The 19414-nt window shown below is 57.8% G+C and overlaps 1 protein-coding gene across 5 annotated transcripts in view; it reads right to left on the bottom strand.

The window, feature by feature from the left end:
• Positions 1-375: 375 nt before the first annotated feature.
• Positions 376-19414, bottom strand: part of SOX13 (SRY-box transcription factor 13) — a 44777-nt gene continuing 25738 nt past the window's right edge. For 3 of the 5 annotated variants that reach the window (XM_078078286.1, XM_078078285.1, XM_078078287.1), the window contains exons 2-14: positions 12193-12391; positions 10959-11070; positions 10577-10663; positions 9068-9240; positions 8576-8644; positions 8112-8226; positions 5626-5711; positions 5255-5417; positions 4765-4874; positions 4509-4605; positions 4053-4196; positions 2929-3145; positions 376-2274 (exon numbers count right to left, since the gene is read on the bottom strand). In XM_078078286.1, the coding sequence (XP_077934412.1) occupies positions 1998-2274; positions 2929-3145; positions 4053-4196; positions 4509-4605; positions 4765-4874; positions 5255-5417; positions 5626-5711; positions 8112-8226; positions 8576-8644; positions 9068-9240; positions 10577-10663; positions 10959-11070; positions 12193-12390 (1848 nt within the window). In that variant the 5' untranslated portion in view covers position 12391 and the 3' untranslated portion in view covers positions 376-1997. Of the gene's footprint in view, positions 2275-2928; positions 3146-4052; positions 4197-4508; positions 4606-4764; positions 4875-5254; positions 5418-5625; positions 5712-8111; positions 8227-8575; positions 8645-9067; positions 9241-10576; positions 10664-10958; positions 11071-12192; positions 12392-17759; positions 18134-19414 lie in introns of those variants that run through there. The other 2 variants (XM_036079525.2, XM_036079526.2) reach the window with 2 other exon arrangements.

Raw genomic sequence — 19414 nt, 5'->3', positions numbered from 1 at the left:
GGGGAGACCTGACACCTGCCTCCCAGCAGAGGCCATGGGGCTAGTTCTGGCCTCCTGACTACTTCTGGTGCTCTCACTACTGCCTTCTTTCTTAGGACGGGGGTAGACAATGTGTGGTGAGGTCTAGCTTACCTCATGGAGGCAGGGGCAGGGTCTTCTCTGGGGTGCAGGCTCTCTGGGTGGCATCTGTCACTCCAAAGGCTTGGCCTGGGCTTCACTGGCCTCCGAGGTTTACTCCCAGATCCCATGCCCAAAGCTCCCCGGAGTTGCCACAAGGGGGCAGTGGTGCCCGGGCTGGCGGCACATTTAGGAATTCAGGCTCCAGGCCAGCCTCCCCGCTCCCCCCCACCCCCCACCCCCGACGGAAGAACCAGATTCTGAAATGGTCTGTCTTTATTATGCCAACAGAAAACAAAAAAATTCCCCAAGTGTAAACAGGAGAAAGGTGCTGGTTAAGTTACTCATCATTATCTTATTATTAACAAAATAAAGCACTATCTATGTTTACAGTCATAAAAAAAAGAAACAGCCTGGAGAGAAGTTGGGCTTGAGGGAAGGGGGGGGATGGAGAGGAAGGGGAGAAGATTGGGGGGGTTAGGCACAGATGCCACATCTGCCCCTGTGGGGTTTGGGGTTCCCTTCCCACCCTGACCCAAGGGCTGTTCAGGATCTTTGTGGAGTCAGGTGCCAGTGGGATTTTTCTTAGGGAAATAATTTGTCCATGTGAGCAGGAGCTGAGGCAAGTTCCGCAGTGTGAGTGGGGGAGGGGAAAGGAGCAGGCAGAGGGGCAGAGTCTTATCCTCACCAACCCAAGAATGGGGAGCCCCCCTTCCACTCCCTACTTACCAGCTGCCATGAGGAGCCCTGGCTTTCCAGGGCTTCTGTCAACTGTCAGGAAGGGGGGGCACCATCAATCCTCCTGTCCCCAACTCCCGGCACTCAGGCTGGGACCAGGGGCTGGGGCACGAAGACAGAGCCCCTTGGAGGCTGAGCACATTCCCATGTTGCTCGGAGCTAAAAATGGCTCTGTGGGAACGGCCGGGCAGGGGAGAGTCAGGGAGGGAGTGAAGGGACAGGCAGGGGAGGTCAGGGCGGCTGGTGGGCCCCGGGGCTGACCAGGGGCCTTACAGAAACCCAGACCGGCCAGCGGTGTCAAAAGGGCAGAGGCGCAGACCCCAAGAAAGGGAGACAGAAGAACAGCCCTGCAGAGAAACGAGGACAGAAACACACACAAGGACACACAGAACCTGAGACACCCAGACTGACAAAGAGGTAGCAATTTGGGGACAGTGAAGCACGGAGAGGCCCCCAGAGAAGCAAGAGTGGTATCAAGAGACACCCACAGGAACTCAGCAACGGTGCCTGGCACGGAGCAGGCGCTCAATAAATACCTTGCGCCATGAGTGAACAGATGGAAACACGCGTGTGCACGCGCACACACACACACATGCGCACGCACACATCTATACTCCTTAGCCAGAGGCACGACAGGCTGGGCAGAAGATCAAGACAGCGAGGGACAGCCAGACCTTTTTGCACAAAGTGATCCTGTGATAGAGGAGCGATGTGGGAGTGGGAGTGGGGGGGGGGATGGGGGGGTGTTGGTCCTATGGGGGCTGGTCCAGCCAGGACAAGAATGGAAACAAAGCATGTGGCCCCAGGGGGACAGGTCTGGAGCTGCCATACCCCTGGGGTGAGGAGACCTGCAGGAGGGGAAGGTCATACAGTGTCTGCTGGCCATGGGCCCCACGGGCCAAGGCGCTCAGCCCCCGACCACTCTACAGGTCCTGCCCGGTGAGGCCAGCAGCTCCCTGGGCGCGGCCGCAGGGCTGGTGGGGGGGCATCTCCCCCCAGGAGGCTATCTACAAGTGCACAGCTGTGCCCCTCTCCCGGGCAGGCCCAAGTCCAAGTACCAACAGAGTCCAGGCCGGCTGGCTGCGCCCATGGGCTGGGGGCCGGGTCTTCCCCGGGAGGAGGCCGGGCCCACCCCGCTCGGATCAGTCTGTGAGCACCACCAGCTCCCCGTCGCTCTTCTCGTCGCCCTCCGAGTCCTCGTCCTCGCTGTACCGGTACAGCTCACCCTCCGCCACCGAGTGCCTGTCTTCCGTGGCCTCCCCCTCCTCCCTGAGGCTGCAAGTGTTGACGATGACAGGCATGTTGGGGTCCAGGCTCCGGGGCACGTAATGCTCCACCAGGGGCTGAGCCAGGGGCATGCCTGCCACCCGAGGGTACAGGACGTCGGGAGAGCTCATCTGCAGGTGGCCGGCCTGGGGGCTGCAGGGCAGAGAAGAGGCGCGTTGCAGAAGGACCCTCACTTTGCACCCCCATAAAGCTCCCCCCACCCGCTTTGGGGTTGTGCCCTCCCACCCCACCACCACGCTTTCGGCTCTGACACACACACACACACACTCCACCCCCCCACCCCCCGGCTGCCTTCTGATGGCCACATTCACGGTCAGCCACAGCCCAGCACACATGAGCGGCCTCAGGGCCAGGAGCGTGGTCCGCAGATACTCCCAGGGGAACGTGTGGGACTCAGCATTAGGAAGCGACAGACTTAAATGCCCGGGGGGGGTTCCCGTTTACACGAATCCACGAAGGTGCTTGCTTCTGACAAGTCAGCACCCCCCGTATGAGAAGCACCTTTGTTTTTAGTAGCCCTGAAGTTTTTCATGGAGTTTGTAACTCACAGGCACGTTTTCCTCCAGGTACACGTGGCCAGCGCCCCCCAGTCAGGTACAAACCCATACCCTACACCCCTGCAGCCCCACGGGTGGGCCCCGGGAGACACACACGATGCCCACGCACACGTGCGCTCCAGGCCAGACAGCACCCCCGGAGACCCCGACGAAGGCCGCCACACAGCATCAGCACGCGCAGCGCAGGGACGCGTGCACGGTCCCCACCACCCAGGGAGGCGCGACTCACGGGGTCACGTAGCTCTGGCGGGCGTCCTGGCGCCGGGTCCTCATCAGGGCTTTGTACTCGCCCACCCGGAGCCGCTTGCCCTCCACGATGCAGGTGCGCTTGGGCCGGGGCTTATACTTGTAGTCGGGGTACTTTTCTAGGTGCTGCCGGCTCAGCCTCGCCTGCTCCTCGTAGTACGGCTGCTTCTCCTGGTTGGTCATGGACTTCCAGCGGGAGCCTGGCCCAGGCCCCGGGGTGGGCGGTCAGTGTGGGGTTTTGCCCACCATCCCCAGCCCCCCCGCAGGCCCCAAGACTTCGGTCCCCAGGTGAGTCCATGAGGTGATCTATGTGCCAACATTTAGCAAGGACCTGGCCCAACACAGGTGCTCCTTGGAGGTCCCTTGAGCAAATGAATGAATGAAGCTGGCACGTGCTACCACGTCCCAGACTACCCAGCAACTTCTGGGAGGCCTCTGGTCTGCATGATTTGCATAAACAAAAGAACAGCCCCGCCGGCCTCCTGCTTAAGACAAAATACCTTGTCAACTGTCTCGGTTGACAAGAGACGAGAGCCTCCATCTTGAAGACCACTGCCAGCTTCTAGCCCCACCTGCCCTACATCCCTCCTCGACCTCCAGTCAGGACATAGAATTTTTTAAAAAAACCTTTCTACTGGGGCAATGGCTGGCTCAGTCGGAAGAGCATCTGACTCTTATTTATGAGTCTGAGCCCCATGTTGGGTGTAGAGATTAAATTAACACTTATTTAAAAATGATATATAAAAAATTATTTTTTATATATATATAAAATATATATATATATTTTATATATATATAAAACCTTTCTAAGGATAGCCCGAGAACACCAGTCCTTCCTCTTTCTTGCCAGAGCCAGAGTTCCAAGGGTCTGGACCAACAGCAAAATAGGTTAGGCAGAGATCAGGGGCTAAAGAACGCACGCACGCACGCCTGAGTTCTTAGGTGCAGGTGCTAACCAAAGAGCCCTATGATGATACAAAACCCCAGGACCCAGCCTCCGCACGTCCGGCCTGACCCCTGTACCCCAGACTCCTCTGAAGGTCATCATCCTGACAGCTGTCTCCTGGAGCCCTGAGAGCTCCCAGACACCCCACCACTGGCCCTTACCCAGGATCTTGCTGATGCTCGAGTTGTGCATGTCCGGGAAGGCTTGGAGGATCTTCCGTCGCTCGTCCTTGGCCCACACCATGAAGGCATTCATGGGCCTCTTGATGTGGCTGCTGCTGCGGGACTCAGGAAAGTGGCGGGAGCCTGGGGGACAGGGGTGGAGTCAGCCAGGCGGAGCGGCTCCCCTGGGGTAAGGAAGGCGAGGCCTCCGCGGCTGGCAGTCATCTCCTACTTGATCACTAGGGGGCGATGGCGGGGCTCCCACAGCCGCCATTGGACACCAGCAGCAAGACCTCCGCAGAGGCCCAGCCGGGGACTGACAAGGGACAGACACACGAGGGGATTCCAGAGACAGACTATGGGAGAAAAGGCATCAGGGAGAGACACGACCTGACCCACCCTGGCCCCCGTGGGAAGCAGAGGCGGGCCCTCCTGCCCACCAGCCCGGGGTCCTACCATCCATGTCGCAGCCCAACATGGCTTCTTCGAGGGGGTGCACGCAACTCTCCTCCAGCCGCTCCTTGGCCGGGGACGTGTCCAGGCTGATGAGGTCCTGGGGTTGACAGAGGAAATCTACATTGGCCTCTCTGCATCACCCCACTGCCCTCCCTCCACCCCTCCCTCTGGTGGCCTCAGACTTGAGTCTTCCACCCCAGCCACCATCTGTTGTCGGTTCCCTGCGCCCCGGTGCAGGGGAGTGGGGGGCCCATACCTTGCGGAAGGGAGCGTTGGGGGAGCTCTCTAACGCCCCACTGTGGCCATGCAGCAGCTGTCGAGCATCCTGAATGGCTTTGGTGACAGCGTCCCCTTCACCAAGGAAGCCTATGGGAGAAGCGGGGAGGCTGAGGGTTCGTAGAGAGGGGTAACCCTGTTCACCGGGGTTGGCATCCCCTCTTGCCCCTCTGCACTGCACATCCCCAAGGGGGCGCTGTTTACACTGGCTGTTTCCCCATGTGCCAACAGACTAGAACGCAGACTTGCACTCCCTGAAATTGTGCGACTCCGTGGCCTGGATCCCTGACGTGGGGGTGCCCAGTCAGATCTGGGGGGGACCAGGAGATAAGGGAGCTTCTGAGGCACTAAGTGTGGAAACAAAGAGGCCAAAGACAGCAGGTCTAATCCTTGTTTTCCAGAAACCTGTAACCCACAGAAGGGAAGGACATGCCCAGGGTCATAAGATGCCCTCCTGGCAGGAAGCTTACCCAGTGGCAGGCTGGGCGGGCTGGCCTGCAGGTCCCGCGTGGGGGCCCCATGGCTGGGGGGGCGGGGTCCACAGTTGTTCATCTTCAGGCTGGGGGAACTGGAGGCATTGGGCAGCTCGGGGGCCTTGGGCTTGGCCGTGAGGTTCAGAGGCTGGGAGGGCTCCTGAGGGAGACCCAGAGATCAGAGGCTGAGAGACACCAAAGGAGAGCCCCCCCCACGGGGGGACAGAGGGGACACGTGGTAACAGCGAGAAAGACAGGCATACCGGGAACAGACAAGGAGACGCAGGAACAGGTGAACAAGGACGGAGGGCCCCACCACCCGCTAGGCAGGCAGCCCCAGCCATCCCAGGCGAGGGGTGGGGCAGTACCTGCAGGGGGTGGTGGGCAGCCACGGCCCCGGGCCTCTTCACCACGGGGGCAGGGGGACTGTGCAGCAGCGGCAGGGGGTACTCCACTACGGAAAAGGCGGCAAGGAGAAAAGTCCTGGATGAGCACAGAACAGCAGACGGCCTGCTTGACGAGGTCCCAGCAGCACCAAGGGGACAGAAGCTCGAAGCCGGCCCAGTTGGCTTCCAGCCACGGCTTTCCCCAGCCCCAGAGTGCCAAGGCTTCCCATGCCCTCATCCCCCGCTGCCCTGCCCGCTGGTCCGCATCTTCACCTTTTTCCTGCCCTTTCCAACCCCCGGAGCCTCGGGTTCCAACACAATGGTGACCCAAGGCCAGGTACACCTCTGCTCACTCTACGGATACTTGTGTTCCGTACCTACTACGTGCAGGTCTGAAAGCCGCTCCCCGCGTGTTAGCCTGTCTCCTGCAGTAGCTCACAGTAATCCCTAGTGAGTGGCATACAACAGGTGCTCGGTACGTCACCCCGTTTTGCAGAGTAGCGGAGACTAAGCAGATGAAAAATGGGTTGCCCACATAGCTCAGAAATGGGAACAAGGACCTGTGAACCCAGGTCCTCGAGACTCCATAGCCCATGCTTTCCCCTTTACGTGGCACCCAACTTCACCATTCTCCATCCTACCGGGCCCACCTCGCTCGCCCCCAACCCAGCCCAGCATCACGGAGCCAGCCGTTGAGGTGGAGAGCTAAGCGCGGACACAAGTCACTAACCACATGGCCGGTAGGGATACAGCCTGCATGGGTGGCATGCCAGAGAACCTGGTTCCAGCTGGGGTGCCCGGAGCAGGCTTCCTGGGGAGAGCGGCAAGAGGTGGGCTAGTGGCTATGGGCGGGCAGGCGGAGGGCGAGCACTGAGGTGAGAGCCAAGGCGTGGGAAAGGAAACTGGCCGTGACAGGCAACCTTGGGAGTTTGTGGACTCCATGCTGTAGGCGACAGGGCACCATCTAGGGCTTGCGAGCTAAGGAGAGGCGTGATGCACTCAGCTTGGGGAAGGGCCCTCTGGAAGCCTCCGGGCCCCCTGGTTACTAGGATTCTGGAGCCAACAAAGCGGGTGGCAGTCTGGCCAGCTGAGGTCTTCCACAGCTTGTTTCCTACCTCCTCTGTCCAGAAGGCACGGGCTCAGATGCACCCCAACGCCCCCACCAGGCCCTGCCCTCCTCACTCCAGCAGCTCTGTTCACCCAGAGCTGCAGTGGGTTTGTGCTGCTGGCCTGCTCCCCCTTCCTAGTCTCCCTACCTCCCCAGGTGGAAAATTCCTGGAAGGCAGGGCCTAACTTTTTCAGTCCTTTGTGTCCCCCCACCCAGAGTGCCTGGTGTAGAATGAGGCAGGAGCAGAGTCCGTGACCCACGAACTGTGCCCATAGCCCACAGGCCTTGGTGGCAGGCCCACAGGAACTCACCTGCCTGCTCTCGCACACGGAACAGGGACGGTGGACCAGAGGGGCTCGACCTAAAAGCTGTCCCCACTCCTGGGGCAGCTGTGGGCAACATCCCTGCCCTGTCCCATGACCCTTCACCAGGAATCCATGATCACGGCCTACATATTCCATCTGTGCCTCTGTCCCACCACCTCTGCCCGAGTGCAGGCTGTCATGCTGTCCCCAGAAGCCCCTCAGCAGCCCCCCACTGGTCCCCGCTCCAGCTGGTACCCCGTCCCTCTCTGTTCCCCATCACCCAGTCCGTATGACAACACACCCTCCGTTCAGTCGTTCAAGCCTGACTGCATTCTACAAAATAAATTCCCTCGCCGGCCTGTCCCACGACCACCCAGTCATGCGCTCCCCTCAACTCCAACCCCCTGCAGCTTCTGGCCGCAGGCTCCAGGCCCTCTGCCTCAGACTGCCTTCCACCCTCAGCTCCCAGCTTCACCCCCCCAAGTCTACCTCCTGGGCCCCAACTAATTTCTGACCTCCTTAGAAAGCCTTCCCAGATTCCCCAGTTACTGGCATCCTTTCGCCCTGCCGAGACCGTAAATTCCTGGAGCTCAACGTCCATTTTTATCATCACCCTTCCCCCACCCCGTGGCCACCTGACAACACAGCGTCTGACAGGTGGTTGGTGCTCAGTCTGTGTTCGCTGAATTTCGGGGGCGGGGCAGAAGGGGCACGGTTGGGGTAGAGACGAGAGTGAGAGTCTGGGAAATGTAGACACCTCAGTGAATGTCCAAGATGTTACTATTCCGGTCCAGTAAAGGGACCAGAGCTGGGGACACTGCATCTAAATCGGCCACATCCGCTTACATCTGCCAAGTACTTCATGGTGTTCAAGTGCTATTGCTGTTCATTCTCCCAGTGAAGTTGAGAAAGAAGGGATTCTTCTTCCACTGGACAGATCCAAAAGCGAGGCCCAGGAAGGCCACATGGTAAAGGAATGCATGAGCACGCTCCGGGGCTCCTTCCGGGACCTTAGGACAGCCTCTGCTAATGGCTGCACCCCCACCCCCACTCACCTGGTTTGCAGGGGATGGGCTGAATGGGCAAGGCCAGCTGGGAATCGGGGGCGACAGGTAGAGGCTGGTGGCTCGGGGGAAAGGCCGGGATCATGACATAAGGCATGTTGACCTGCTGAGAGCAAAGAAACCCTGTGTGAGTCCCTGGGGGCCCACACAGCTCAGCCCAGGACACGGCATGGGGACCCAGACACGGGAGGCATGCAGACCAGTACAGGACCAGTCTTCGAAAGGCTCCACCAGACCCCACATCACCTCCCGCTACCTGCCCTCAGCTCGGCCCCAGTTGGGGATGAAGGTACTCTGGCCCCTCCCTTAAAACAGAGGAAGACGACGGGGGCACGGGGCCAGAGTGGAAATGAGCCCCCTCCTCGGGGCCATGCCCGAGTGATTCTGCTTAATCTGCACCCCGTCCCTCCGTCCCTGGCGTCACCCGCTGCGCCTCTGGCCACCCCCCTCTTTACCTGGATCTGCTGCTGGAGGAGGTTGATCTTATGTTGCTGCTGAATCAGCTGCTGCTGCTGTTTGGCGATCTGGCAGCAGGAAAGAGCGGGCGGGGGGGGTCACGGACATTAGCCCCAGCCCGGGGCCTGCCGCGCCGTGCCCTCCGTGCCCTGGGCGGGGCAAGCACCAGGACAATCCACCTTCAGAGTGCGTTCTCCCTTTGCAGGGAGCTCACTCTCCTCTGAGGCCGCCGCGGGAGGTGAGGCGGGAGGTGAGCGGGAGGTGAGGCGGGTGCTCCCTCGCAGAGCCCCACAGGCCCCTTCCAACCCCTGGCCCCCCACAGGGCCGAGTCACAGCCAGCCTGGGGCCCCTGCCCACGGCCCCTCCCAGGCCTGCCCCCCCCCAGCCTCGCTCGGCCTGCACTACCAGGTCTGCCCCCACAGTGCTCCCCTCCAGGCCCCGATAGACCCCCTCTCCCCTAGCAAGGCAGCCGGACACCCAGCGGGACCTACCTGCTCCTGCTGCTGCCGGGCCAGCTCCATCTGCTGCTGCTGCTTCTCGAACAGCATGGCAGCCATGTTCTTCTGCTCCGAGTGCGCCGTCAGGAGCTGGTCCCGCAGCGTGGACAGTTGGTGGATCATGACCAGGAGCTGGAGCTCCTTCTCTGCCAGGCTCTCCTGGGTTCCTGCTCGATGAAATGGCCACCGGTGAGAATTGTTGTTTTTCTGTCCATCTGTCCACCCACGCTTCCACCCACCCATCTGACGTTCATTGGGCAATTGCTACTTCCCAGGCCCCTGTTAGGGGCCGAGTGACAGAGGATGGAGACACGATCCTTGCCCCGGAGGGGGCTTGCTTGCCGTCTGACAACCACCTGCCCTAGAAGGTCCCCACCCGAGGCTTCCAGCCCCTGGAAATGCCGACAGTGGGACACATCTCAGTCCCACATCGCTTCTCAGAGGTCCTCAAGTGCCCCGAGCTGCAGGGTCAGCGTGGATAACTATCCCAAAGGAGGCTGTCCCAGGGCTGTGGGACAAGTAACCGACTTCTCTGCACTTCGTCTTTTTTAGTCTATCGATGAGCACAAGAACGGTCCCTTCACAGGGGTGCCGTGAGGCTAAGATAATGAAGGTAAGGCTTAGTCCAGAATCCGGCCCATGGCCCTCTCCCAAAAGGACCACTGCTTCCTGCCCTCCCGCTGAGCTCATGACAGACGCAGCCGGGCCAGGCTGCAGGCCACTCGCCTCAGAATCACTCAGGGAGCCTTCGACAAATACACAGGCCCAGTGCCCAGCCCCTGGGGTTCACATTCAGCAGGTGGAGTGGAGCCTGGGCATTGGCACGGTCTTAAAGCTCCCCCTGGGGGTGTGACTGACCACACTGGGAAAACAGCGACGCTCACGAACCAAGCAGCAGCCCTTGAATTCAGTTAGTGAGGTCCCGGTGGCCTAGAATTAATTTTCAGCAGTGAAAGGGCACGTCCAGCTTGTTTGATATAGTTAGATACAGTTAGATCTGGGAAGTGGCAGTGACCTGCCTGAGGTCACAAGGGTCCCTGTACGAGTCCAAATTCAGGGGCGCCTGGGTGGCTCAGTCGGTTAGGTGGCTGCCTTTGGCTCAGGTCATGATCCTGAGGTCCTGGGATCGAGCCCCACATCGGGCTCCCTGCTCAGCAGAGAGCCTGCTTCTCCCTCTCCCTCTGCCTGCCTCTCTGCCTACTTGTGCTCTGTCAAATAAATAAATAAAATCTTATTAAAAAAAAAAAAAAAGAGTCCAAATCCATACTCGTGGAACGGGATTCCCACAAGGCCTCTCCTGCCAAGAGGCCAGACTGAACAGTCAGTCCCCAGGGGAGGGATGGTGCTGACCGCCAGGGCCAGGTAGGAGCCAGGAGGGCATAGGCCAGGTCGGAGGGGACTAAGAGCCCCCCAAACTGCCGTATAGGCCCAGACCGCAAGGCCCGGCTAGGAGAAGGGAAAGGGTTCAGACATCCTCCCCTGCCTACCCACATGGGCCTTCACCTTTGACATCTTTGGTTTCCAGAGGGCTCCTTCCCAGAAACCTCTCCTTCCAGTCACTGGACAGCAGCTTCTCGATGGCTGGCACGACTAGAAGATACCAAAGGGATGAAGAGCAAAAGTCCTAGCACCTCCCACCCCACGCCCGCCTCCAACCTGGGCAGACATCTTACCCTGCTTTTTTATTTTTTCCCCCCAAGATTTTATTTGAGAGCAAGAGCGAGAGAGCGAGCATGAGTGGGGGGAGGGGCAGAGGGAGCAGCAGACTCCCCGCTGAGCAGGGAGCCCGATACGGAGCTCGATCCCAGGACCCTGGGATCATGACCCGAGCCGAAGGCAGACGCTTAATGACTGAGCCACCCAGGCGCCCCTAGACTAATCTTACCTTCTTTTAAATGTTGGTTGAAGTCTAGCTTCTCCTGGCTTCCAGAGGCGGCCTCAGAAGCTCCCGGTCTCTTGGGTTCCGGGGACCCATTGCTCTCAGGGGAGCTGCAATCCTACAATACACACTGAATGTCACTGTCACCCTCAAGAGAAGGGGGCAGACTGCAGGGGGAATTGAGTAGCCCGGGGACGCACACCCAGCCCCCCGGGTAGGGGGGCCCCCCCCCACCTTCCCAACCTTTGGCTTTGCCGGATATAGCGAAGGCACAGAAGGTTTGCAGACCAGAGACCTGGATCTCAGTCCCGGCTCAGTGACTCACGAGGCGCTTGATCCCACATGAGACTCTGAACTTCTCTGAACCTGACTTACTTCCCTCTTCTGAAAATGGAAATACTAATACCTCCCGTGTCAGGACTGTTGCTGGGATCAAGGACGTGACCGCTCGTGAATGAGGTTCGCGGCTGCAGTCGAGGCCAGCGAGCTATGAATCACCACTTCCTTGCACACAGCCTTATCTGCAGCTGGGTGGGTGACTCCTGGGACCCCCCCCACCCCTCCTTAGGACACCACCCCCCCAGTTCTCCTCACCAGAGTCCTCTCCATTCTTTAAGGCCTAATTCCGGGTGCTACTCCTCCAGGAAGTCTCCCTCATCACTACCCCGACCCCCTAACCCCTCCCACAGGCCCCTCCAGCCTGGATCCTTCCTCAGGGCCCTAAAATTCTCATTTTCATTCATTTAGTTTTAGTTACATATTACCCTTTTTGCAGCTCTTGCATGGAATCGGGATTTTTAAGAACTGCAAGAATCCTTCCTGCTCATGTTCAGAACGCCTTCATCTTAAGGATGAGGAATTGTATTGTCTTTAACAGTGGTTGATCTCAGGCTCGGGTAATAAGGCTGATTTTCTCAAATCATATGGTAGATAAACTTTGAGCAGATGTATCCTGTCTCTCCAACTAGTCCTCAGAGGTAAGGACTGGTCACACACGGGTGAGCAAGCACAGGACCGAGGCCACGTACCACTCAGACAGGTGGCCTGACTGAACTTGGCAGCCCCTCCCCACCCACCAAAGTCTTGCCCCAGAGACAGAGGGTGCTGCCTCCCGTCTGCCCAGCTTGGTAAGTGGGTGCCCGCCCAGCCTCAAGGAGAGGCCGGGTACGGCACGTCAGTGTGGGCTACGGAGGCAAAGCGGGGACACGGACCCAGGAGCCCCGGGGAAAGTGCCGGGCACCTGGGCTGGAGCTTGGGAGTCAGCACCGTCCTGGGGAGCCCGGGCTGGGTCTCCGGGCTGGGGTTCAGCTGCGGTGGCCGAGCCCTGGAGGGCCTCATGGCAGGGCTCCTTCTTCCCTTCGGACTTGACGGTGCAGTTCACCATGGTGCCCACGCCATCCGGGGCCAGCTGGGCAGAGCCAGGGCTCCTCATGGACATCCTGAGGGAGAAGGAGCAGAGGGAAACTGATGGTGGATACGGCAACTCCACCCTCACCAAATGCAAACTTCTATTTGGAACCCACAGTGAAAAAAATAAAAAAATATTCTTCAGTCCTGTGCTGTTTTTTTTTTTCTTAAATGGTAAGGTCTACAAGCCAACTGGGCCCAGCCTTCAGCAGGTCCTGCCTACTGCCATGGTGGAGCTGGTTGGCTGAATGGTCCACCAAAGGAGGGCAGAGATTTTCAACTGGCAGTTTCTGAGCCCAGCAAAGTCAAAATCATATATATGTGTGTGTATCTGTGTGTGTGTGTGTGTTTGTAACTAGCTAACAAAATTTAAAAATCACGAGACATCACATAATCTGGATTTGAACTTCTCTTGAAGTTGGTCTGGGGCAACAGCTGGCTGGAATTAAGTAGCAGGTGCTCCTTATGGACAGGCCAGTTTTCCTTAGTCCCTACCACTCCCTACTGCCCCCCAAAAGGGGAACCAAGTGTCATCTACCCTATATATATATATATATATATATTTATCCTTTTTTTCCTCTTAGAGAAAAGATAAAAGTGAACTGTTTTTTATATTCATGTATCTACCAAAAGTAGGAAAATAACAGGCTGAGATGTAGGGCTTGAAGAAAGATGTTTTCCTTCAGCTAGCTAGAGTCCCTCATTTAGAGTCTCTCATTGGCCCCTGTAGGCATTTGCAATCCCTGCTGTAAGCAGCCTTTGCACCCACTGCTCCCATCACGGCATCCCCCAACACCCCCCCCCGTGTCATTGTCACCACTGCCTGGGACACCAGGAGTAGCTGAGCGAGCTAAGGATCCTGGGGGGCGAGTGCTGGTGGTCAAGCCAGGCTCACAGCCAAAGCAGCAGTGGCCCCCAGCTCACCTGCTCCCTATCCAAAGTCACTGTGACAAGACCAGCGGGGACACCCAGCAGCAAGTTCTAGGTATCCGTAGGTCCTACACCCACTACGTGACCTTAGGTAAGTTACTGAACCTCTCCACACCTGTCTCCTCATCTGTAAAATGGGCAGTTCTGAGGACTAGGAATTGCTAAAATTTACCTGTTTAGAATGTTTCAAGGCACTAGTAAACACCCCTTGTTAAAACACCCCTTGTTAGAACACCGTAGAAATGCAGTCCCTACAAGGGACCCACAGTCCAAGCATGGCCTGGGGGCTTGCGTGGGAGTTAGTCAAGGGTCACTTGCAAATCAGAAACTCCGTGGATAGAGCAGGAATCTATTTTAACAAACCCTTCAGGTGATTCGGATACCCACTAGTTTGAGAAGCACTGTTAAATAAAAATTTAAACATTTTTGCATGGGCATCACATTTTGGGGGGGGAGTGTAAGGCAAAAATCAGATATAGCAAAACAGCCCTTAAAACTGAATTGCGGGTGTAGCATATTGTATTTCATGTCAACCCCCTACAACAAAATGTTTCTTGTAACATAGGAGTGAGTCCCTGTGCACTATTTTACATTAAACAACTGAACGGACATTATAGTTGAATAAGGTGTATTTGATTTGATGCCATCTAAACCACAGCAGACCTCTCCCGCCACTTTCAAAGGGCAGGGTGCCCTGGGGACTGACATGAGACCCGGGACGGGCACTGCAGGGTGAGGAGAGCGGGGCAGACCGGACCCGAAGAACGCTGGCCCGGGAGAAGAGGCTCCGGGGTCCGGCCCCGGGGTCCCCTCTCACCACGCAGGGGCCTGGCCAGCGTCCAGGAAGCGGGCGGCTCGGCCCATCCGGGCACAGGGAGGGGCGCCCAGCCAGGCCCCGGGCAGGGGTGGGGGGTGGGGGGCGTAGGGGCGGGGCGGGCGGGGAGGGGGGTATTATCCCGAAGCTGAGGGCAGCAATTACATAACAAACAAACCCCGGGCTCAAGCTGTGAATTAATCAAACCGCTGAAAATAAAACCTTCCTCTCAGGAACTTCAGACAAAAGAAATGAAAACAACCAGGCTGGCTGGAAAATAAAAGGCAGCGGGGCTGAAAGGGGGACAAAAGGAAACCAGACAATAGGGTGTTGGACAAAGGCAATAAAGCCAGAGGAAGTGTGACAGGCGAACAATGCGGGCCTGTGCGCTTGTGATCCCCGGCCGCTCCGCGCCACCTCGTCCCACACCCACCGCTCCGCCGGGCGTGGGCAGGCCACCAGGGCACCTCCTCACTCCCCACTCGGGTCCTAAGGGGTTTTCGCCTCCATCCTGTCCCCAACTTCAGGGCCTTCCAGCTCCTACCTCAAAGCCTTTCTCCCATTGCAGCCCAAGACCCCGGCGGCGCAGTAGGGCGCACGGGAGAGGTCTGCGGGCCCCGAGGCCCCGGTGGTCCGGGCCGCTGCGTCCCCAGGGCAACAGGCTGAGCCACCATCCACCCCCCCCCCCCCCGGGCTGAAGGGGAAGGCAGAGGAGGTGATTAACAGCCCTAATTAACTCTAGGACTGCACTGCCCACCACCATGGCCACACACCACCTGCGGTCACGGAGCCGGTAATCGGCCAGTTCCCGTGCAAATGGAAGTGTCAACTGCACCCCAGTTTCCAAGGCTTAGGATGAAAACCAGAATGTAACCTAGCTCATTAATAAATGGTTATTGATTATATGTTGAAATTACAATGTTTTGGATACATGGAGTTAAATACGGTTTTCACTTGTTTCTTTTTACGCTTCTTCATGTGGTTACTGGAGAATTTAAAATTACGCATGAGGCTCGAGTTGTATTTCTGTTGGAAAGTGCTGCATTAGGACATCTCCCTTTGAGCTCTGATGGCCTTTTTACCCACACTTAACCCCCAAGAGTACCTCCAGCTGGGCACTGGGGATTATCTTTATACTGGGGAGCTTGCCTCCTGGGGCTCCCAATGGCACAGCCCCCGCCCCGCCCCCAACAAAGAAAAGGACTCCTAGTGACCAGCCAAGCTGGCTTGGAGGTGTCCGTCTGTTCACCAGGGCATGGTGCCCACCAAATAACCCGGCCAGATCCCGCTGCCCAGACAAGGCCCCTTCCATTTCCACAGGCGTCTGCCTCAAATTTGGGCACTGGGCCCTGGCTCTCGGTTGGTCTCTTGGGACCCATTTGTTGATGGAGAAGCAACAGCCTAGACCTGAGGGGCTCCTCCCAGGGTCTCACGTTTCAGGGCGGGGGGGCGGGGAGAGGGTCCTTGGGCAGCTCCTTCCCTCCCTCCCGAGTTCCTAGAGCACAGGCCTGCTCAAAGAGCAGCCCCTTTCCCTGCCCACAGAGATGGGAGTCCCTCGGAGAGGGTCAGCGCCAAGCTCTGGACCCTAACCATGCTGCTCTCTTTTCTCTGAGTGGACAGCAAAAGCTGCATGTGATAAACTAAATGAGGAGAGAACGGAGAACCAGGTGGCAGGTACGAAGTTGATATGCAGTCCCCGCTCTGCCACTTTGCAGCTCATGTCCCTGCACGGGTGACTTCACCTCTGCAGGCTCTGCTGGGAGGACAAGGGTATTTGGGGGACGATGGTGGGTGGTCCAGTTTTGGGTTCCCCAACCTGGGTTCAAATTCCTGCTCTGCCACCAGCTGATGTGTGTGACCTTAAGCACGTTAATTAACTCTGAGCTTCTTCGGTCTCATTTGTATAATGGGTATAAGAATCCCTATCTCACCAGTGCCCGTGAAGATTAATTAACAGAGGGTATCCATGAAGTTGTCATATAGCCCAGGATGCTCCTAGAGTCAGGTGGTTGAGAGAAAAAGTTATCAGGGGTGAGACAGACCTGGGCACATCTAAAAGCCAACTCTGTCCAATCAATTGCTGTGCTATCTGGAGCAAGTGACTTAACCTCTCTGAACTCATTTCCTCCTCAGTAAAATAAGAAAACCCAATATGAAGGGATGAGTCTTCCACTAACACTCCAGACTTTATAATATGTGCCTGTTTTGCCTTCTTAGGGCACCATAAACTTGGCCTTTGGGGTACTTATCACAGTTGGTAAAGATACCTTTACATGCTTCATTAATTTCTGACTGGCCCAGTAGCGTGAGAACCCACCCACACCCCACACCCCAGGGCACTGCGGAAACATACCTGTTTTTGCTCATCAATGTAGCCCCCGAGTCTAGCACAGAGCCTGGAGCACAGCAGGTGCTCAATAAATAGTCATACAATAATCCGAGTATAATACAGTCTGGCAAAATAGCACAAGGCAGATCTGGGCACATAATAAAGCAACAGCTATTACAAATCTTCCTCGACTTATGATGGGGTTATGTCCCAAAAAACCCATCGTGAGTTGAAAATATCATTAAGCCGAAAATGCATGTACTCCACCTAACCCACCCAACGGCACGGGCTTAGCCTAGCCCACCTTGAACGCGAACACTTACACTAGCCTACGGTGGGCAAGATCATCTAAACCAAGCCTATCGTATAAAAGTGTTCAGTATCTCACGTAATTTACCGAACACTGTCCTGAATGTGGAAGACAGGCACAGTCATTGTGTGTCTCGTGGCTGCCTGGGAACCACCTCCGCCCACCATCACGAGGGAGCACCGTACGGCGTAACCGCCAGCCCGGGGAAAAGATAAAAATTCCGAGTATGGTTTCTACTGAATGCCTATGGCTTCCTGACCATCATACAGTCAAAAAACCGTAAGTTGAACAGTCATAGGTCAGACCGTCTGCGTTATTACGCACGAGAAGCTGCTCTCTGCGGCACACGGCCCACCCCCACCCGAACTCAGCCGCCTCTTCCTTCCATCTAAGCTCTTCCTAGGAGCGACTTAAACCCCCCAGCACCAAAGCCAGTCCATTTCCCTTTGCCTTTACCTTGGGACAGGTAAGAAACACTTCCCACACCTTTTGGAGCCTATTGGAGTCTTCCCTGAAGTCTCTTCTTTTCCGAGACTAAAAAACCCCTCCCATTCCTTTACCCTTTCCTCAAAAAAGCACGCTCCATGCTTCCCTTACCCACGTGGTTTTTCAGGAGGTTTGAGGTCAGCAACCACACCTAACCCCTCTCTCCAGAGGCCTAGAAGCCCAAGGACCCTGGGCGCACAGGAGCTCTGAGTTACTGGGCTCCCCCAGCTCCCCCCCAGGTCCAGGTCAGAGGACAAGCCCACAGGACACTGGGGTCAGCCGCCCAGCCAGGTGGAAGTGCTCCTGGGAACCCAGTCTTCTCCCTCTTGCCTAGCCTTACTCGTATTTTATAAATGGAGAAACTGAGGCTCAGGGAGGACCAGTTTCAACAGTCCTGCTTCGGAGCTAGAGGCATGGGGACACGAAACCAGCTGGGCTACGGATCAGCACCCCTGCTCTGCCCACCCTTCCCTTCTAGGGCGCCCACTCCCCAGGCCCCCTGCCGCCTTCCCTCTTGGCCTTATCTCTCACCTGAGCATCCGTAAGAGGTGAAGGCCTCATAGGGGGAGACGGTTCAAGCCATCCTCACCCCTGATGGGGCAGAGCCTTGAGTCTGTGAGCTGGTGGCAGGGAGGCCCTGGGCCCCCCAAACCCTGTGCCCAGCGCAAGGCACAGAGAGGCACCCGCGCTCCCGAGGACCAGCAGCTCAGAACACGGCTCTTCAGGGCAAAGCTGACTGCAGGTGCCGGTCCTCTCCCTTTTCTCCTCCCCGCAGCCAACTCTCTCCTGGGCCCTCCGACCCCCACCCACAGGAGCACGCGCACAGGCCCCCTTCTACCCAAAACAAATCACCAGCCGCTTCCTCTCCCAATCAGCCAACGACCTGGCCCAGCTGGACTGGAATCAAAGAAGTTTTCACCCTTAGCCCTTCCTCCCTCTATAACGACAGCCCCCTCCCCCCGCAAATATCTAGATGCAGATAAAGATAGAGATAAATTCCAGTCATCGGAGCATGACGGGTGACTCAGACCCTGGGGTACAGGAAGACAGCCTGAGCAGACAGGCAGACCCCCCGAGGAGGGCCATGACCACACTTCCCCACAGGGCCCACACCAAACGTACACTCTGCTGCAGGCTCCCACTCCCAGGCTCGCTGAGTGGGTGGTGCCAAAGGGCACCGCCAGGGTGAGAGAGCCCCACGGCAGGGGTGGGGCAGGGCCTGAGTCCCTGGGGAATGTCACTTCCTCTCAAAGCCCCAGAGGGTGACGAGCCTCAGGCAGCCCCGAACAATAGCCCGAGGCGTGGGTGCCCAGAACGGTGCCCCGCTGCCACATCCTGCCATTCTTCTCCCAGGCCGCACCCTGCCACCCTTCCTGGCTACGCCCGATCCTATCTCTGATGTTTACTCAGCGCTGGGAGCTGGGCTGGCTACAGGCTTGGGGAAAAGCTTTCCTGAGAGGCCCCTCTCACCCTCTCCAGCCTCTGCGGGCCCCAGGGGTACCCGATCCAGGGCGTGTGCTGGTCTGGTCTAGCCCAGCTCAGGAGAGGGCCCCGGCCAATACCCCCCGCCCCTGGGCTGTGCTGGGTAGGCCAAAATGGTATTCACCTGGCAGAGCAGCCGATACCAGCCAGTGTAAACTCTGTGAGCAACCGAGCGTCTGCCCTCCAGCCTGCGAGAGCCGGCAGCCTCCCCGGAACCTCCGGCCCAGAAGCCCAGATCCGGCCTGAGTTCCACCGACTGCCAGTGTGAGCTGTGCCCCGGTCCAAGGGCACAGCAGACTGAAGGAGCCAGGGAGAGACTGGAGCTGTGATGGTCCCATCCATGGCCCCACGTGGTTGTCCCTACGTCTCTGAGGCACCTGAGTCTTCTCCCAGGCCAGGAGGAGAGGCCAGGAAAAGACAGCAGGGATAGACTGCAAGTGCTGTTGAGGCTCCCAGTGGGATGCACGCCTGCCCCACCGTCCTGGGTAAAACGGAGTTTACCAGGTGTTTCCTGGAGTCCCTTCTCTGGGGGCCCTCCTGCCTTTAGGACTGCATATGGTCTCCAGCCCACCCACAGTGCAAGGGGGCCCCTGCAGTGCTGTTCTTGTCTCCCAGTGACCACGTCGAAGGCCATGTCCTGGACAGCGGAATGGGTCTGGGCTTCTGCACCAGCCAGGCCCAGCCCAGGGCCAGCGCACAGCAGA

Source organism: Halichoerus grypus, chromosome 7 (genome assembly GCF_964656455.1).
Source record: "Halichoerus grypus chromosome 7, mHalGry1.hap1.1, whole genome shotgun sequence".
In the NCBI taxonomy this organism is placed as follows: domain Eukaryota; kingdom Metazoa; phylum Chordata; class Mammalia; order Carnivora; family Phocidae; genus Halichoerus; species Halichoerus grypus.
Note: the sequence above shows the minus strand (reverse complement) of the source record. Positions and strands in the feature narration are given on the sequence as shown.